This window comes from Solanum tuberosum, unplaced genomic scaffold (genome assembly GCF_000226075.1).
Source record: "Solanum tuberosum cultivar DM 1-3 516 R44 unplaced genomic scaffold, SolTub_3.0 scf00355, whole genome shotgun sequence".
In the NCBI taxonomy this organism is placed as follows: Eukaryota; Viridiplantae; Streptophyta; class Magnoliopsida; order Solanales; family Solanaceae; genus Solanum; species Solanum tuberosum.
Window position 1 is genome coordinate 426,574 of NW_006239277.1, and position 20,510 is coordinate 447,083.

General features: G+C 32.8%; 3 protein-coding genes across 5 annotated transcripts; 1 reads left to right on the top strand and 2 right to left on the bottom strand.

Annotated features, from left to right (window-relative positions):
- The first annotated feature begins 6,432 nt into the window (after positions 1–6,432).
- Positions 6,433–8,731, top strand: LOC102586548 (pentatricopeptide repeat-containing protein At3g04760, chloroplastic). The gene has a single exon (XM_006361353.2). It carries the CDS (start codon positions 6,725–6,727, stop codon positions 8,474–8,476), a length of 1,752 nt encoding a protein of 583 aa, XP_006361415.1. The 5' UTR covers positions 6,433–6,724; the 3' UTR covers positions 8,477–8,731.
- A 1,481-nt stretch (positions 8,732–10,212) lies between these two features.
- LOC102585775 (pentatricopeptide repeat-containing protein At1g08610) lies at positions 10,213–14,072 on the bottom strand. Of its 2 annotated transcripts, XM_006361351.2 has the most exons (3): positions 13,973–14,072; positions 12,600–12,681; positions 10,213–12,508 (listed from the first exon to the last, which is right to left on the bottom strand). In XM_006361351.2, the coding sequence occupies exon 3, from the start codon at positions 12,482–12,484 to the stop codon at positions 10,739–10,741; it is 1,746 nt and encodes a 581-aa protein (XP_006361413.1). In that variant the 5' UTR covers positions 12,485–12,508; positions 12,600–12,681; positions 13,973–14,072; the 3' UTR covers positions 10,213–10,738. The 2 variants fall into 2 exon arrangements, with proteins under 2 accessions (XP_006361413.1, XP_006361414.1); XM_006361352.2 differs by lacking the exon at positions 12,600–12,681.
- Positions 14,073–15,137: 1,065 nt separating this feature from the next.
- On the bottom strand, positions 15,138–18,869 carry LOC102585441 (RNA-binding protein 42-like). Of its 2 annotated transcripts, XM_015315269.1 has the most exons (7): positions 18,740–18,869; positions 18,515–18,694; positions 17,593–17,770; positions 16,780–16,877; positions 16,183–16,279; positions 15,536–15,620; positions 15,138–15,421 (listed from the first exon to the last, which is right to left on the bottom strand). In XM_015315269.1, exons 1-7 carry the CDS (start codon positions 18,803–18,805, stop codon positions 15,394–15,396), a joined length of 732 nt encoding a protein of 243 aa, XP_015170755.1. In that variant the 5' UTR covers positions 18,806–18,869; the 3' UTR covers positions 15,138–15,393. The 2 variants fall into 2 exon arrangements, with proteins under 2 accessions (XP_015170755.1, XP_006361411.1); XM_006361349.2 differs by having other exon boundaries at positions 15,141–15,421; positions 18,515–18,868.
- Between the last annotated feature and the right edge of the window lie 1,641 nt (positions 18,870–20,510).

Genomic DNA, 20,510 nt, shown 5'->3' on the forward strand with positions numbered 1-20,510 from the left:
TAGGGGCTCTGATAGCAAATTGGAATTTTTTTTTTTTTTTTTTGCGGGAAGGGTGTGGTAGGGGAGGGGTCTAGTAGGAGGGTCGGGTGAAATATTAAAAATTAAAATTTTAAAATATTTTTCAAAAACAAACTTTTAAGGAAAAAAAAATTGTGGGGGAGAGGGGTAGGGTTTTTCACAGGCATGGTGGAGAAAAAAAGAAATGGAAATTCAAAAAATTTAAAATATCATTCAAAAATAAATTCTTAATTTTTTATTTTTTTTATTTGGTGTGGGGGTTGGGGGTGAGGAGATGGGGTCTGAAGACACTGATTCAGTGTTTTTTCTTACTTTTTTAAGGGAAGTCATTTTTCTTAAATTCGAGAAAAATAAGTTGATTTAAAAAAAAATTCAAAACACTTAAACCAACCAAACATAAGAAAATTGATTCGTTCCAAAAATACACCCTTAATTCCGGACTAATTTAATAGTCATCGGAGGAAACCATCGAGGCATTTAATTACAATTCGCGAATTGGTGGAACCCATTGAGAAAAAAAATTCATCTTACTTAACTTGTTTGCAATTTTCATCCCTTCAATTGAATCGCAACTTAAATTATTGTTTGATGTGAATAAGTTATAATAATAACAGGAATATTAAGTAATTTTGAGATTATTTATCTCATAGTTTTATACTTTAGTCATGGAATAAGTTATCTCATATACAAGGTGAAATAACTTATCTGAGGATAGTTAATTTTGAAATAATTTATCCCAACCAAACGACTTTTATCATTCTTTTCAGGTATTGCATTACCATCTTTAATAATATTTGTCACTTCAAAAGGTATATCTTTATTTCTAGCTGTAGTTTGGCTAATCATGTCCTTGCAATCACAATATAATGCAAAATTAAAATATTATGATAAAATGTTTTTCTTTCAGAATTCTAAGGTTTTGAGAAAATATTTACCATGACTACTAGAATTTAGTAGAAATTATGTTCATGAAAATTAGTATCACATAATTATGAAAATTTATGAGGTAAATATAATTATTTATTAATCGTTTAATTTAAGTAGATGTGAATTTTTAAAGATTTCATTTTTTGAAAAAAATATTGTTGAAATGGAATAGTTATTGAGATCTCTCATTAATTTCCAATCGTTGACATTAAATCTCCTTAAAATATTATTAAAAAAATAAAATACACTCAAAAGATAAAGAAAAAAGAAGAAAAAATTATGCACGCTTAGGCACATATATATCTCTTATTATAGAAGATTAAAGTCCACTAAAATAAAATATTTCTTGATCCATGAATAATATTTTGACTTATTCCCTTTAGGAAATAGCAATTCCCATATAATATATAAGTCAACTAATTATGGACTAATTTCTTATTTTAAAACTCCATTAATAAGAACATATTTTTCTTTAATAAGTAACCCTCTATTATGAAATATAAAATATTGAGGTCACACAAATCCCTTTGTCCCTTTTCTTATATTTATTTTGTAATTAAAAAAATACATGGTATATTTCATATTTTAATTTAGACAATACACATACTTGTAAAGGGGACCAAATACATATATAATTTTTCGAAAGAGTATGAGTGTGTGACGTTATAATAAAAACTAATGGTTGAGATTCATACACTAACAATACTCCCTCTGTTTCTATTTATATGTCAGCATTTTGGATTTCACGTGCATTAAGAAACTAAGTAAGTTTCCTATTCTACCCTTATTTAATTTTTTGGAACTCAAGTTTTCAATCAATGAATATGAATTAATTTATTTAATCAATGAACATGAATCATTTACTTAGCTTTTCTAAGTTGGTCAAATGTATATTTTCAATGTTAATAACTCACAAGGGTAAAAAGAGAACAATATGATAATTTATGCATTGATTTTATGAAATGACAAGTATTATGGACCAACTATTTATAGAAAGGGGTGATATATAAAAAGGAACGGAGGAAGTAGTTTTTTTGTGTTTTTTCCCCCAAAATTTTATCGTGGATATGTGACTTAACTTTTTTCTCTAAAAAGTTTATATTTTGTGCATTGTAGTTGTGTAAAATTTTCAAATAATTTTTTGTAGCAAGTTAAATACTCCCTCAATTTCAAATTATTTGAATTGTTGAGGCATTTTTCATTTTTCAAATTAACTTAATTGTTCAAATTTCAAGACTACTTTTAGAATGTTCTTCCAATTTTACCCCTCATTAGTTGATATTGGAATTAGTTATTAGTTAATGTTTTGTTATTTTAATCATAAACTTGACAATAATTAATAAGGGTAAAAATGGAAAGTTATGCATAATTTATGTCTTAATCTTATTTTCTTAAAGGGTGTGAAACACCTCAACAATTCAATTAATTTGAAATGGAGAGAGTATGATAGTATTATAGATAGTTTGTGTTGAATTAATTAATTTTAAAAATATTTTTATAAACATTATAGCAATAATTTATATATGATCAATGTTCCAAAAGTAAATTATCTTTTCAGCTTTGAAAAAGAAACTCATTTTGCTACTAAACAGTTCTTAATTTTTAGTTGGTGGAGGATCATAGATTTCAAATATTTTTTATTTTATTTGAAATTTATGAAGTTAAAGTTAAAGACGAAATTCTGTTTGATTATACTTTTTACAAAAAATATTTTGAATAATATTTATGCTTGTATGTATTTTAAATACAACTTTAAGTATGAAAGGTTAGTGTAAAAACAAATTTTAAGTTGTTTTCCGAATTTGAAATATAACTTCAAGTTTGACTTGGCCCTTTATTTATAGTTCTTGCATTAGCCGGTTTGAAATTAGGTGTAGCTATATCACAAGCTCATGTTTTTACGATCTTAATCTGTATTTACTTGAATGATGCTATAAATCTTCATCAAAGTGCTTATTTTTTTGATATTTTTATGGTCAAACAATTATATCCAAATAAATTGAAAACTTATTTTGAAACTAAATAAATGTTTTTTATGGTCAAACGATAATAGACATTTTTTGATTTCTCAAAAACATAGTCAAATAAGTTAATATGATAATATATAAATTATTTACAATGTCACTCCATATAACTTCAAAAAAAAAAAATCAAGGTAAAATGGGTGATTGACAGCAAACACAATAAAAAATTCAATATAGAAGATTATTTCTAAAACTAGAGGATATAACTGATAAATCCTACCCAAATAATAAAAATTAATTCCTCCTCTACGCAGTCATCAAATGTGTTAGGAACGGGTCTGAATAAAAGAAAGATTCTTTTTTGTTGGGTCGGATGTGTATGATATATAAAAGGGAAAAAGGGTCAAAAATACCCCTCAACTTTAATTTATTAGTTGACTCTACCTTTACCGTTAAAATGAAGTTATTTTTACCCTTGTCGTTACTAATTTCATCATTTATACCCCTCAATTGGATAAAAAATCCCAAATCAAATCCAAATTAACCAAAACGACCTATTCCCCGTGTTAAACCCATGCCCCAACCCCTCTAAGACCTATTAAACATTTCACCCATTTCCCTTTACCCATTCTCTCAAAAAATCTCAAACCCCACAAACTCCATCAACCATCATCCTTCTTTTATTTTAGAACTGTGTATATGTTCTTTTAACATTTTTTATTTTTTTCATTGATTGCTGGCTTCTTAGGTTTTAGGAATCCTATGCATTCTCCTCTATGCTTTTTTTCTTCTTCTTATATATATGTATTCATTACAATTGTCACAGATCTGAGGTTTTTGATCTCGGATAAATCTCCTATATTCGTATTCATTTGACTCTTTTTCAGAGCATTGGAATGGAAAGCAATACTCAGAGCCGGCTCTATGCTTTGGGAAATAAGGCAAGCCTTAGGCCCCCAAATTTCGGGGCCCCCAATTTTTTATCAAGAATAAATTATGTGTTAAAATTTTTATAGAAAAATTTGATTATTTATGATTAAAAAATTTTAAAATATATTAATTTACCCGCTTTAACATTTTTGTACTTTGTTAAAAATAAGAATTAATAGTGAAAAGTGTTGAACAAAGTGAATTACAAATTCTTTTTTATTTCGTTTTAAATTTTAGTTTCAAGCATTCCTACAATCATATTAAAATGGGGTATACCAAGTCATCAACTTCTTGCGTCAAATTCTATGATTCTAAATCTTATCTCTATTTAATATTTATCAACTTATTACTTGTATTATTAAGTTAACAATTCATATAATAATTGTCTCACTAAAATGATGTTTTTCAATGTTGAGTTGATAAAATCTTACTTGAAACTAATAACTAAAAAAACAATATTAAAATACTAATAATTTTCATCTAAATAGTGTAAGAAAAATAATTTTTGAATAAATATGTATATGAGGTTTGATTATATTTTAGGCCCCGAATTGAAATATCTCTTTAGGCCCTCAATCACATTGAGCCGCCCCTGACAATACTAATCTAAGAACGTTGTTGTTTAAGGATAAAATCGAACTCCAAACCTTGCTGATTTTCTCAGAGTCAAACAAGACAACAATAATCTTGCAGGCCTTACATAAGGCGATGCGTTGAGCAACAAACGAGAATCTTCACCTTCTTCTTCTTCCCTTGTTCACCATTTTAGTTCTATCTCGATTTCATTCGAAACATCCCAGCACGTAGGAGTGTACATGACCGGGTTGGTTCGAATTGGTCAAATATCAAACCAAACCATTTGTGTCGGATTTTTAAATCTATAAACCAAATCAAATCAATAAAACTCGGGTTTTTCAACCTTGGATATTTTTCGGATTTTTTTGGGTTTTTCGCAATTTCGAGATTTTTCGGTAAAGTATTCATACAAATATATAATTTACTTGTACTTCAAATATTTCTTTAGTCCGACCAAAATATAACTATCTAAGGTGTTTCTTAAGAAAATAACACAAAATATGATATGAGTAATGACACTAAAATATCCAACAAAAATAATAATAATAATGAAATCGCGTAAAACAAATATTGCAAATTAACAAGTCATAATGAAAATGATCATAATTTAAAAGTATTAAATCATGCTAAAATAAGTTTAATAAGTATTAGTTACATGACTAAATATTAAAGGAAATTAAAATTAGATTAAGTATTTGAATTGTCTAAACCAATGTAAAACCAAAGAACAAATATTCAATATTATTGTCATTCTAGAGTTGAATTTGATTTCTTTTTGCAGTAGTATTAATTTGATTTTGATTTAAGCTTTATTATAATTACCAATATCTGTGGACTACAATCTTTATTGAACCATTCAGAATTCTAAGTTTCAAACTTGAAATAATATATTAAAAGATAAAAACTATGAAAAAGTATAAGAAATATTTAAAAATTATATCATAGTAAATATTTTTATGTATAAAATAAAATTTTAAAATTATATATAATGTCGGGTTGATTTGGTCTCGGGTTGTTTTTTTTAGTTAAAATGAAACCAACCCAAATATAGTCGAGTTTTTTTTTCCAATACCAAACCAAGTCAAACCAACTACTAGTCGGGGTTTTTTTCTCGGTTTGACTCGATTTTCGATTTGGTTTGATTTTCGGTTCGATTTTGTACACCCCAATCAACAGCAACAACAGAAAACCCAGGAAATGGAAACATTATAGTAACAAACTCCGTCTCAAACCTATCATTTCCATTCAACACAATAACAATCCAATAATTCCGGTTGACAATTTTGCATTTGCATCTAGGTTATTACTTCTGAAACAGTAAATAATTTATTAGTTCTTGAGTTTGTGGGGTTTGAGATTTTTTTGAGAAAATGGGTGAAATGTTATTGGGTCTTAGAGGGGTTGGGGCATGGGTTTAAAATGGAAATGGGTCTTTTTTTTTAAAAATGGGGTTAATTTGGATTGATTTGGAGCTTTTCATCCAATTGAGGGGCACATATGATGAAATTAGTGATGGTAGGGGTAAAAATAACTTCATTTTAACAGTAAGAGCATAGTCAACCAATAAATCAAAGTTGAGGGGTATTTTTGACCCTTTTCCCTATATAAAATGAGTGAGGAATATTTTAAAGACACGTGACAATTTTTAAATTTAAAAACCAGTTTTAGGATTGTTTTTTTAATTCAGTTTATTAGCGAAAAGGGTAAGTATGTATAATTTGTCAAACGACGAAAATATATATACACCATCTGTTAAACGGCAAGGATATATAACTATACATCCATCACTTTCTTATTGTAAATCATAAAATTAAGGGATATATTTGTCTTTTTCTCCTTTTCCAATTAATTCAAGAACTAGACAACTTCAAAAAAGTGCAAGCCACAAACTAGACCGACCCGGTTTATCCAATGGGTTAACCATTTGTGGCCTTATCTGAACTTTACTATGTTATCCAAAAAAAATCTATAACAAGATTTTTGAGATGTACAAAAAATAAAATAAAAATACCAACATCTATTTTTTATTTTTTTCATACTTCAATTCATGGTTCATGTTCAATTTTCTCACATTTACAAACAAGAATAACAGGTACTTTTTTCTCTTCTTAATTCAATTCAAACATGATTTGTCTCGAAAGTTCATATAGCCGACTCCAACTTGTCTGAGATTGAGACTTAGTTGTATAAAGGGGTCGGGAAGTCTTGTATAGCCGACTCTAAACCTGTTTTGGATCGAGGCGTGTTGTGATTTAGTGTTTGAGAGACTTTCATTGATACGACTAGACTACTAATACTACTTGAACCAAATGACTAGGATTATTCCAGCTGAAATATTTCCTCAATGTCCCTTTTTCTCCAATAATTTGAAGCCAAAATCTCAATCTTCAAAGCATAATTTTGTTGTAAGATGTAGTAGTAGTAGCAATGACCAAAGTAAAGTAAAGACTAGAAACCCTTTAAGGGTCAAAATTTCTAGTGAAAATTATAGACCTACACATGATATGAAAGTACTAAATTGGTCATGTAAAGTAGGCAAATATGATGAAACTTTGTATCTACTTGAATGTAAGTTGAAGAGTGGTTATAAACCTGATGTGATTCTGTGTACAAAGCTCATTAAGGGGTTTTGCAACTCGAAAAATTCAGATAAAGGGGTGAAAGTTATGCAAATTTTGGAGCAATTTGGTGAACCAGATGTGTTTGCATATAATGCACTTATAAGTGGATTTTGTAAAATGAACAAGATTGAAGAAGCTAATAAGGTGTTGAATAGGATGAAAGCTCGTGGCTTTCCTCCGGATTCTGTTACGTATAATATCTTGATAGGTAGTCTTTGTGATAGAGGGAAACTAGGATCAGCATTGAAGTTGTTGGATCAGTTGAAAGAAGAAAACAATTGTAAGCCTACTGTTATTACTTACACAATCTTGATAGAGGCAACGATTCTTGAAGGCGGAATTCATGAAGCAATGAAGCTTCTCGATGAGATGTTATCGAGAGGGCTTCAACCTGATATGTACACTTATAATGCAATTATCAGGGGAATGTGTAGAGAAAAGATGATGGATCAAGCCTACGAGTTCGTTAGGAGTTTGCCATCTAAGGGATGCAAGCCTGATGTGATTTCCTATAACATTTTGTTAAGGGCATTGTTGCATCATAAGGGGAAATGGAGTGATGGGGAGAAGCTAATGAATGAGATGTTATCTGCAGGATGTGAACCAAATGTGGTTACTTATAGCATATTGATGAGTGCTTTATGTAGAGATGGGAAATTAGACGAAGCGATTAACTTGTTAAAGATAATGATGGATAAAGGATTAACACCTGATACATTTACTTATGATCCATTGATTTCTGCATTTTGCAAAGGAGGGAGATTAGATTTGGCTATTAAGTTCTTGGATTACATGATCTCGAACGGATGCTTGCCTGATATAGTGAACTATAACACTATACTTTCTACAATGTGTAAGAAGGGGAAAGCCGATGAGGCAATGGAAGTGTTTGAGAAGCTCGCGGAAATAGGATGTCCTCCTGATGTAAGCACTTATAATACATTGATGAGCGCGTTATGGAATAATGGAGGGAGAGCTAGGGCCTTGAAAATGGTATCAGAGATGATAGAAAAAGGCGTTGATCCTGATGAGATAACTTATAATGCATTGATTTCATGTTTATGTAGAGATGGGATGGTAAATGAAGCACTTGATTTGTTAGGAGATATGGAAGGGAATGGTTTTCCACCTACTGTTATAACTTATAACATTCTTCTTCTTGGACTATGCAAAGCTCATAGAGTTGTTGAGGCAATTGAAGTTCTAGCAGAGATGGTAGAAAAGGGGCGTCGTCCAAATGAAACAACGTATATTCTGTTGATTGAAGGTATTGGTTTTTCAGGACGGAGAGTTCAAGCAATGGAGATGGCTAGCGCGATTTATCATAAGAATGCTATCTCGAAAGAATCACTTCAACGTTTGAGAAAAACCTTTCAAGTACCTGATGTTTATAATAAAGATATTACTACTATCTTAAGAAACCAGAAAATAGTTTCTTGAATCTGTTTCTGATATGTTCTTCTCTGTATCGTTCCAATTTTATCATAAAGTCCACGAAGGGACACGTTTCGTTCATATCAATGTTCAATACTTGTACATCAATGACAGTAACAAAGACATCAGATTTCTCCTGTCTGCACTCTTTACATTGTATCCGTAAACTAACATGTATCTGTTTGCTGTATTTTTGTACGCATAATATTTTCGAAGATTTTAAGTTCCAGAAATGCATTAGTACATTCTGGTTTTTAGAGATATTTTTGTTCAGTTGATGGACTTTGTGTATTTTGTTTGTTGAAATTGTACTTGACAAATAGTTTAAAGATTTATGTGCCAAATTTGTGTTGTTTGACAACAATCAAGGGCATCTGTTTACTGTAGGCAAATAGCAACAAATTTTTTTTTTTTTAACTTCATGATTATGTTTTAACTATTCCATATCTGAAGCTCATTGGTCTGACTAATCCAGATTCACATTGGGTAAGACTACCAAGAGAGTATAAGCACGGTATTGCTTAGGGGAACGATTGAACTTTTCGCCAGTATTTACTCCCAAAATACTTGGAAGTTCACTGGTAATTATCTGTAAAAGGCTGCTACAAAGGGAACCTCGATGCACAAAGCATTCTTACATTCAATACATGCTCAAAGAACTAAAAGAAAATTGATCACATTACATGGATATCTTTCATTTCCAATCAGATAAGTTGCTACCACAACAGCACCAACACAACAACACCATATCCAGTGTAATCCCACAAGTCGAGTTTGGAGAGAGTGGTGTAGAGAGATTGTTTCCTATAAGCATCAAACGGTTCTCTTGGAAGTGAAAGAAAACCATTACGTGTTTGCGTGATCACAAGCTATAATATAATGCTGAACAGTCTCCACCAGGCCTTGATCTGTGCCATAGATGAATGAATACAGCAGCAAATTTCCAATTGTACTACAAAGATGGTGAGTATATGCCAAGCAAAGTAGTCCGTGAACATCAAAGTTACTCATTACAAAAATCAGTAGAAACCATCCTCTTTATTACAAAAAGAGGTCTACTGGTGAATGGATGATGAATTTTTTTCATGATGGTCGTTTCCGGGTCAGCTTGGAATGCACCTCCACTATTATAGGCAGCACCTGGTACCTCCTCACAACATAAGTAGGCATCAGACAACTCTTTCACCAAGGTTTAGGCACATGAGAAGAAATCATCTAACTGAGAAAGGGATGATGAACCTTTTTCATGATGGTGTGTCCGGGTCAGCTTGGAAACGCATCTCCACTATTCCATTGGGCACCTGCTACCTCCTCACCAACATAGGTACCAGACAACTTTGTTAACTGAGGAACCAAGGCCTAGGCACACAAGAAGAAATCATCTAACTGAGAAAGGGATGATGAACTTTTTTCACAACCCTGGTATCCAGGTCAGCTTGGAACGCACCTCCACTATTCCATGGGGCATACTACCTCCTCACCAACATAGATACCAAGACAACTATGTTCACCAAGACTTAGGAATGTGAGAAGAAATCATCTAGTTGAGATTTGAACATGAGATCTCATGGTTCTCCCACCACTTCACTTATCACTAGGCCATAGCTTCGGAGTGGTGAAATAGACGGTGTGAATAACAAGCTTCTAGGAAAAAGCTCAAGATATGGACAGGTTACATGAACTTTAATATGGGCAGTGGTAATGGAAATACAAATAGCTAGTAGAGCTACACAACTAAAAAGAAGAGATAAAAACTTTGGAATTTAAGATATTAGAAGAATACAAGTCCATATTGATAACAGAAATACTGGGAAATTTCACAAAGACATTGTAAGAAAACCCAAGGCCACATATATATTCATGGCACATGATAAAATATGCCTCAAATGCACTGATCCATAGCTTTTTCTATATGTGAATAATATAGAATAAAGAAAGTTGCCATACGAATACATAACTAACCAAAACTCTGTCAAGCAGGCATGACACGGTCAAAAATTTTACCAAGCACAAAATAGAACAGACAACGGACATGGAAAGAAACCTAATAAAGGAGTAAAATTTCCATTTGTGCTGAGGTGATCTCGAATGATTTGCCGTGCTGACTTAATGATAATCTCTTTCCAATATGAAAACCTCTATTCCTCGAGAATTGCATTCCCTCAACTATTTCCATATTTCTGTTGCTGTTTTATTCATATCTGCACCAGACATGCTACCAATAACAATCACTGAGTTAAGGATACTGTCTAATTGGGAAAAGAAAATCTATTCCTTGAGAATTTTCCATTCCTTCAACTTCTCACGCAATTCCATAGCTGCTTCATTCATACCTGCACCAGCTATCCCTGCAACTATATTGGAATATACGGTTGACTTAAGCTTGTGGCAACTTGATATCATCATTTTCAGCACTTGTTTTGCAGAGTCCAGTTTACCATTTTGGCATGATCTGTGAATAATAAACCTGTAACAATTATCTCTGACCCTGTGTCTGCTATTACCCATCTCTTTTAGTAACTCCACAGCTTCTTCAATAAGATCAGCTCGACAGAATCCCCAAATTAGACATCTATATGTAACATCATCAGGACAAGTCCCATGCTTTTCCATTTGATGGTATAAATCCATAGCCTTCTCCATAAAACCAAGCTTCGCCAGGCCATCAATGACTATGTTGTAAGTGATTATACTAGGAGAACAACTGCTATCACCTAAACAATGAACAATTTGGATGGCCTCGTCCACCATTGCCTCCTTACAAAGAGCACGTAGAAGTGTATTATATGTGATTATGTCAGGTGTACAGTTTTCAGAGACCATCTGAGTGAAAAAGTCAATTGCACGATCCAGAAGCCCATGCTTGCACAAACAATTGATTAAAATATTGTAAGTCACAACACTAGGAGGATGTGAACTTTCATTCATAATGGAAAGAATCTCATCTACTCCGTCCCAACATGCATAGGTAGAAAAGGAATGGAGAAGAGTATTGTAAGTCACAGCATTAGGATCAAGGCCATGCGATAGAAGATTATAGATTAGTAAAGCTGAATCTTCAAAGTTCCCTTGCTTACAAGAAAAATTTACCATGGAATTGTAGGTCACGAGATCTGGAGAACATCCCTCAACTGCCAAGTCCTCCATTACCTCAAGGGCACGTATAACACCACAATGTTTGCAGACTAATTCAACAAGAATTGTACTGGTGATCTGATAAGGAGGACATCCTTTTCTTAACCGATCCTTCCAAAACTGTATTCCTAGATCATATTTACTACGGTCAAACATCGCACGCAGTATAGTATTATAAGTGATAACATCGGGAAGGCAACCACTCAAGCTCATGTAGTCCAAGAAATCAATGGCAGAGTTCAAAAGCCCTTTTCTACAGAGACCACTGATTAACATATTATATGTGATAATATCTGGAGCCCCACCAGACATAACCATGATTTGTAGAACATTCACTGCTTTGTCTGTCTGTCCAACATTGACGAGGCCCCTAATCAAGTTTATGCAGGAAGGAAAGTCTGGAATTTGGTATCGACGAGTCATCAGGTCAACTAATTTTGATGCTTCAAGCAATTTTCCGTGACTGCAAAAACTTCTAAGGATTTTGTTGTTAGTTGTCTCATCATTTTCAACCAATGGTCCATCTAAAGTCAACCTTAAGGAACTAGAAAGTTTCTTTAACTGTTGCTCATTTGATCTCTTCTCAACATCTCTATTTAAGCTCCCATTAGTACCCTCTTTAACTTTATCAAGGCAGACACTTCCCTGCTTGTTACAGGATAATATGGAACCAGTTTTTCCGGAACCAAGAACTCCATGCCATTGCAGAGAAGATTGACTACTAAAATTACCCCTGAATGAATGTCTTAACAGAATTGCTGGAGTTTTTATTAGCAAGGATTTACTATTTCCAGTTTGGAGGTCTATTTGGCCGGAGCTTGAGTTCTGTATATGTAGGGTCGGAGTTCCAATCATCAGTTTCGGGACAAGTGTAGCCATTGCTTTCTTCACGATAACACCAACCTTCAAGAGAAAAAGAGCATTTCTTCAGAAACTACTGTGTTATTCCTGTGAAATGGAGGTAAGTGGGATCACATTGGGATATGTGCTATACTTGAATAGCATATCTTCAAGGTGGCATGCAATCTTAGGCAAACTGGAAAAAATTGAAGCACCGCTGATCCCGGTCTTGTCAACTGAAAAAGGTAACTTCCGAATAAAAATCATTATGAGAGAACAGTAAATGCAAGACAACTTTTTGGTGGGAAACTTATCATCTTTTATCTTCAACATCTTGTATCAGGAATTTTTTTTAGATACTCCATATTTAAACTTATATCTGAAAGAGAGCATTCTTTAGTAGCTAATGTTAGTCTACTCCCAGATGTATCTATAATGCCTACTATAGTACTAAGTACTTGTAACTCTTCGATGTCTAAGTCACACCGTGCTCCCTTGTAGTTTTTGGTTTTATATATACAATATCTTTTCATTATCAAAAAAACAAAAAAATCTTCTACCAAACCAGTAACTCTACACTCCAGAAAAAAGAACTTCATATTCAAATTTGACTTGATTCGAAACACTTCTCAAAAAAAGAAAAAGATTAATGAGTATCAGATGAGGAGATCCATAAGGAAATTCATCCATCACTCATAAGAGAGTCAAAATGTCATACAGTAACATCACTCAATCAACTTACATGTCAATTCCAAACTAGTTAGAGCCGGTCGGCTATACAAATCATCTTTAACCATTCAGCTCTATGTGAGGTCATATCATTCAAAATGCAAAACAGTAACATCACACACAAACCATTTGCTCACATGGAAAACACAATGGGAATGGAATCATCAATTTGTTCACTTTTTACTACAAATTAAGCTTAAATTCAACAATCTGATACCCGGAACCATAACTAAGCTTGTGAAAAAAATGATAAAAAGACCTAACCCCACAAAGTTTCATCTTTTACAACAAATTTAGCTAAAATTCAATAATCTGATATCTGAAACAATAACTAAGCTTGTGAAAAAAATGATAAAAAAAACCAACCCCACAAAGTTTCACCTTTTACAACAAATTTAGCTAAAATTCAATAATCTGATAACTAAGATTGTGAAAATATGATAACGCGACAAAGTTTCACCTTTTACTACAAATTTAGCTAAAATTCAACAGCCTAATATCCAAAACTATAACTAAACCTTGTGAAAAAATGAGGTGAAAAAAAAAAAAAAACCCAACCCCACAAAGAAACACTTAAGTAACATCAACATGTTCACCTTATACAACAAATTTTACTTGACAATTCAACAACAACAACATATCCAGTGTAATGACGGAATTTTAGCTAACAATTAAAGAGTAGTAATATTGGAAAAATGAGAAAGAACCAACCCCCACCGAGGTACGTACGTTGGTACGTGGGTGGGGAAGAACCCAACAAAGAGAAAGTATTAAGAAAGCAATCAGCCATGAACATACCTGCAGAATTTTTCGTTAAAAACAGAGCAGATGCAGTATTTGGGGGGGCAAAATTATGAATTCAAGGATTACGGGGGTTGGTTATAAAGTGAGATTGTGGGACGTTAATAACTAGGGTTGAAATTTGAAGATATTTGCATTTGACTCCTTTTTTCTAACTTAATATGTGCTTTGGTACCTTTTTTGTACAAAATTAGTTATGTTGGATTTATTTTTATTTTTTATTTATTGACCATGGTGTCTGGTCTAGCTTTCGCACACCTCAATCTGATTAATCTTATGGGATACATGTTCCCCCCAAACAAAAAGTACCAAGTACCACCAAGATGTTGGATATATTTTTATAATTTATAAATTAGTTATGTGTAATTTTAAATATTTGATGAAACATAATTTTTAATAACAAACCAAACATCGTATGCGAACGACTAGGGATGGCAATGGAGAGGTGGTGGTGGTGTGGCGAGTTGAGCTTAACTTGCAAAAATTTTAATTCACCCCGCCCCGCATAACATTTTTTTTTCATTTTCAACCCGCTCCGCATAGACCCGACCCACCCCGCATACTTTTTTTAATATTTTATTTTTCTAGTTAAGTTTGACACTAAAAATAAAATTCATAAAAATAAATTCATTTTTTCATTAAGTTGTATTAATTTAATAGGATAGTGACTTGAGATTTTATATTTTTAGAGGTCAATTGGGAAACATGTACGAAATTGAATTAATTTTTATTGAACCATTTTCATTTGCTATTTTGAATATTTTAGTAGCTTTAAAGAAATTATCTTAATAAATAATGTTATATCACTCTTATAACATGTAAAAAATTTAAATTAAATTTAAATTTAAACTCACATAAAATCACATGTACCCACCCCGCCCCGCCCTATTGCCATCCCCACGGACGACTCCTAAATGTATAAAAATGTACATATTTTTATTTCCTTCTATCTATATGACAAGTAGCACTATTAAAATAATTATGATATTCTGTTATTTATTTATTTTTGAGTCAAAGGTTTATCATAAATAACATTTTTACTTCTAAAAATAATTATAAAACTTACATATACACTCCATTTTTTCTCGAACCCCACTTGGTGTAGTTCTTGAGAATTGAGACATAAAAAAGTCCTTTTCATATTGGTGTTTCAAGTTCATTCATGAATTTTTAAGCTTAATGTATTTATACTTCATGAGCATATTAGACCAGACATGATACGATAGCAGCTTAGATGATTTATTTTGTCAAAACACGATTTTCGCAAAAATGAATGGTGTAAAATAAATCCCAAAACGGATTGCAAGGGAACCAACCACCAACTAAATTTTAAAACTAAATCATCTTTCGTACAGTAAAGTATGTTGCTGCTTGAGTCATTATCATGGTAGGTGCTCACTTGTAATATCCTTTCTTTGCTAGCGTCGGCTTCTTATGTGATTGGTTCTGCCACAAGATCCAACATCCAGAAAACGTAGTCAGTTCATATTAGTTAGTTAATGTCAACTATCAAGATGTAATATCATACACAGAGACCAATAACAATGCGAAAACCCTCACCTTGTGTGTTTCTGAGCTTCATTGTCATTCCTCTCTTGCCAATTACTCTTGCATAGTTTAATCGGGCGATTTCCAACATACTTCCCTGAAAACAGCACGAATTACCACCTCATTAGGCATCTGGGAACAACATTACACCAATTCAATAGCTAAAACTACTGCCATTTAAGACATTCATGTACTCCCCTCACTCCACAAGAAATCACACTTCTGAAATTCTCTCATACAAGTTTGGTTGATGTTGTTGTTTTCCTTACTGATTTGTTCTTTACCTAGACTGATTTTAAAAGCAGTTCTAAAATGTTGTTTTCAGTACATAGTTCTGTTATTTGTTTCTTTCACTATTCCTTCATCATCGTGGAGAGACGAAAGGGAAGGGGGAGGGAGGGATTACACATTCAAATACAAAACCCAGTGGCATAATAGAGGGAACTCTTTATATCAACAAAGGACATCAATCCAAATGGCATATCAAGGAAACTGTTAGATCGAAATCTACACTATCATCCATATCATTTATGATTGGTGGTCCTTCAAGAAGGTAAAAGCTGATCACATAACTGTGACACACCCACTATATCAAGTTGTCATTTAATAGCTCAAGCAAAATAAGAGACTACGCATATATTGATTAACAGATAACTTACCATTCATTCCTTTAAGTGCCGCAGCAAAGTCTAATGGGCTGGAAAAACTTACAAATCCAAATCCTTTGGTCTTACCAGTCCGCTTGTCTCTCAGAACCTGTCAACATGAATAGTAAAAACTCTTTGTTACTGAACCTTGTAAGCTAAAAACATACAATTACACAATAAAGTTCGAAGACAGCAAGGCGAATATAAAATACTTCTTAATTTCTTTCTGATCTTTTTTGTCAGGTCAAGGCAGAAAGAATCAAATAAGTAATACCCCCAATCCTGTATATGTATGAAGAAATCCACTAAATATCTATATATATTTAACTGTGAACCTCAGTTATTATTGTATACTGTTAATTTGAGGTTGTCGTAGGAATGTGTAAACATCAAATCCCAGATCCTCCTCAGACTATCAACAGTTGTTGGTGCATTTAGAAGGATTTCTAGCTTTCTGAAGATTCAAGAATGTTTAGGATGTAGAAATACCATATTCAGAAAAAAGGGAGAGGAGGAGGAAACTTCTAGGGCACAAAAAATTCTCTGTTCATGACAAGAAATACCAGTAAAAGTATTGGAAAGGAAAATAAATGATCTAACAGAACATACCTTAGCCATGTTAAAGGATGGAAACTTTGAAAAGGCTTTTGATAAAACATCCTCATTCACCTCATTCCCAAGATCACCACAGAATAGACGATAATCATCTGCAACACCATCCAACAGTAAGTTATTCCACTATACTATGATTTTGCACCAATTTCTAACAGAAGAAGGCACACATAATGATGGGAAAACAGGTGAAAACAGCATTCATGAAAGGAAGTGACAGCAGAACCAGCAGTGAAAGATAATTGAGCAAGATAAATGATATCAGCAGTGGATACAATTACTTGCTAGACCATAACCATGAAAGTGGACCAATAAAGCATAGTATTCTAACATGTAAGATCTGATATATTACTTCAGAGAGTTTGTCTCCTACACAATTATTTACTAAATACCTCAGGGAAAAGCAGAAAAAGAAATGCATTTCGAAGAAAAGACACAAAACCCCCATAACTTAAATAACACAAATTTTTATAGTATGTTTATTTGCTATTTATCTCTAACTCCCAAGGTAGGGGTATGGTATGGGTACACTCTACCCTCCCCAGACCCCACTTGTGGGGTTACATTGGGTATATTGTTGTATTTGCTATTCATACTTCTATCACACAGATTGGTTTATTCAGCAATTAGGGCCTTCCACACACACTTGTCATAGGCTTCTAGTAGTTGATATGAATTGCAGTTCGATTGATGCCTTAAACTATCCAAGACTATAATAGGAGAGAAATTAGGCTTATAAATAAACAGATTTGAACACTACTGAGGCACAGCCAATAAACGGAAAATAAATAAATAGGAAATTAGGCTTACTCAATGGCCACTGTGCCAGGGTAGGATCTTTCCAACATTTTCCTGCTGCTTTACGAGGTACACCTCTCTTCTTGGCCTTAGCTCTATGCTCAGTTTCGCTGCTCGCAAGTGCAGCCTTCACATTTTCAAGTGCTTCAGGTGTGATTGTTTGCGCATCTCTATGGAATAACTGTTGAGCCTGTCCACAAGAACTAGGTACATTAAAAGCATGACAAAAGATAGCTTCATTTTCGAAGCAAGCTCGCTAGCTTAACATGACAAAGCTACATAGCACAAAGTCGGGGTGCAAATACTTCTATGGATATTTTCTTCTGTTCTTCTCCTAAAAGGAACCTAACAAGCTAATAACTGGCGTCATGATTTTCTTTTAATTACCGTGGTGTCTGAGCTCAACTAGTTTCACCACACACCAGGTAACTCAATCTACCAAGGCTTGACAAATGAGAAGAAATCACCTACTATTGTTACCTCTAGGATTTGAACATGAGACTTCATGACTCTGTACCCGCTTTATTGACCAGCAAGCAGTATGAATATCATGTACATATACACAAATAGAGATTTGAACGTGAGACCTCATGACTTCGGAACTACTTAATTGACTAGTAAGCAAGGGTACGAGTATCATGAACATATACACAAACAGATGCAGATATACTCTCAACAAGCAAGCACGAAACAATCTCAACAATTTCACAGGAAAGTTTCACAAAATTACCCGCCAAATTCTCAAGTTTTTTTAAAATCAAAATTAACCAGAGAAGCGAGAAAATTACATGCATAATTACATGTAAGCTATTAGTACTAACGCAAGCAAAATGTAAGGATTGAAAATCAATTGCAATTACGCCTGTTGTTAGAATACACACAAAGAAAAATTCAGATGTATAGAAAAGCTTATAACATATTTAGAATTACTTACTTGTTGAAACTGAGGTAAAGTGTAAACGCCTGGAGTAGCAGCAATTGCTGGATAGACGGAAGGATAAGGTAGCTGTACGGGCGGAGGAGCAGCACCTATGTAGGGAGGAGGAGGCTGTTGTTGGAGATGAATTTGTGCCGGAAAGTATGTGCCGTTGGAGTAGGTGTATTGCGACGACAAAGATGAAGTAGATGCCGACGACGATACGGTAGCTGCTGCGGACAACGATGAAGTAGATGCCGACGACGAGTAGGTGTATTGCGACGAAGACGATGAACGTTCCGGTGACATGGCAACACTTTTTCCTATCGCTAAATTAGGGATTATGGGTGAAGGGGAGGAGGAGGATTATATAATAACTGTTCTTAAGACTCCTATTTAAAGAAGGAGAATTTTTCATAAATAGCACTAATTATACCATATTTAACATACTTTTCATATTCATAATTAATGATATATTGTTTAGATATATTATTCGTTTTTATCAAAAAAGCAAGATAATGTAAAGTTTATTTGTGTCCGATGAAGTTAAGGAATACAATTTCTAAAATAAGAAATTTTGACTACTCTTATTAAAATGTAATCAAAAGATTTTATATGTTTATTTGATTTCTCATTAATTTAAAGTGATTGAATATTTTAAAAGATCTATAAATAAGGTTGAGATTCAATAAGGTAAAGGTAAAACAAAAAAAATAGATAGAGACCGTAAATATTTGTCAAAATAATTTGAAAAATTAAGTAATAAAAAAAATAATTATTGTACAAATACGAAAATTAGTGATTGAGTCAGACTCTTTGCTAATGGTTAACATTATTAATAGGGGTTGGAGAGTGTCATGGGAGCTAGCAGAGTATTATGATGAACTGCAACAAGCCCTTGTTGAAATTGAGTTCACGGTGCAACATATATTTAGGGAAGGCAATAAAATGGCAGATTATATGGCCAACTTAGCAGTGAACTGTAATGAAAAATAAATTTTCAGCTCGTTTCAACAACTTCCAACAATGGGAAGGAAAATCATAAATGTAGATAGGGATGTTCACGGGTTGATTTGGATCGGTTATTGGTCAAAACTAAAATTAAATCAACTTAATCGGTTTTAAAATTATCAAAATCAAACCAAACCAAATATAAAATACATTTATCGATTTGGTGATTATCGATTTCGGTTTGGTTTGGTTCGGTTATTCGGTTATTAACCATACACAAAAAATAAAAGAAGCAATTCATTAAAAATGTGAAAAAAGTGACAACAATCCATTCAAAACGAAAAATAGTTAGAATGACTTAAATTACTAAACTTTCAATCACTAAATTTACTATCAATAAAGCTTTAAAATTCACTATATTGGCCTAGAAGGAAGAGACAATAACATTTTCAGTCCCACAAAGAATTGACATAGACACTCATATACATGAAATCAATAAGATAAATGTTTCATCTTGGGCATTTTTGCTTTCAATAAGTAAATTATAAAGAAATTTTAATGAAAATATGTATAAGATCTTTAAAATTGTTTATAAAAATAATATATTAAGTATGTATATTAATAAAATATATGTATTTAATTCATCGGTTCGGTTCGGTTATTTCATCCATTTTTTCCGAATAAAACCATAATCAAACCAAATACTATCGGTTTTCAAAAACCTAAAACCAAACCAAACCAAACCCAAATAAAATCGGTTTTATTTTATCGGTTTGGTTTGATTTTTCGATTTGGATCGATTTTTATCCAAACCGCGAACACTACATTAAAAGCGCAAATTCCTTCATTAAGAGTCAGAACCAAAAGGATTCTAAAGCCATATGTATAAAGTCATCAATGGAACCAGTGCTAATCGAGAGCAAAGATGGAGAGTAGATCATGAGGAAGTTGATTATAATGTATATAGATAGGTAGCTTATAGGAAAGAGGGCTTCTCCCTTATCAGATTAGAAATAGGTCGTTTTGATTTTCATATTTGGGCTTGAGTCTAAGTTTTTTAGTC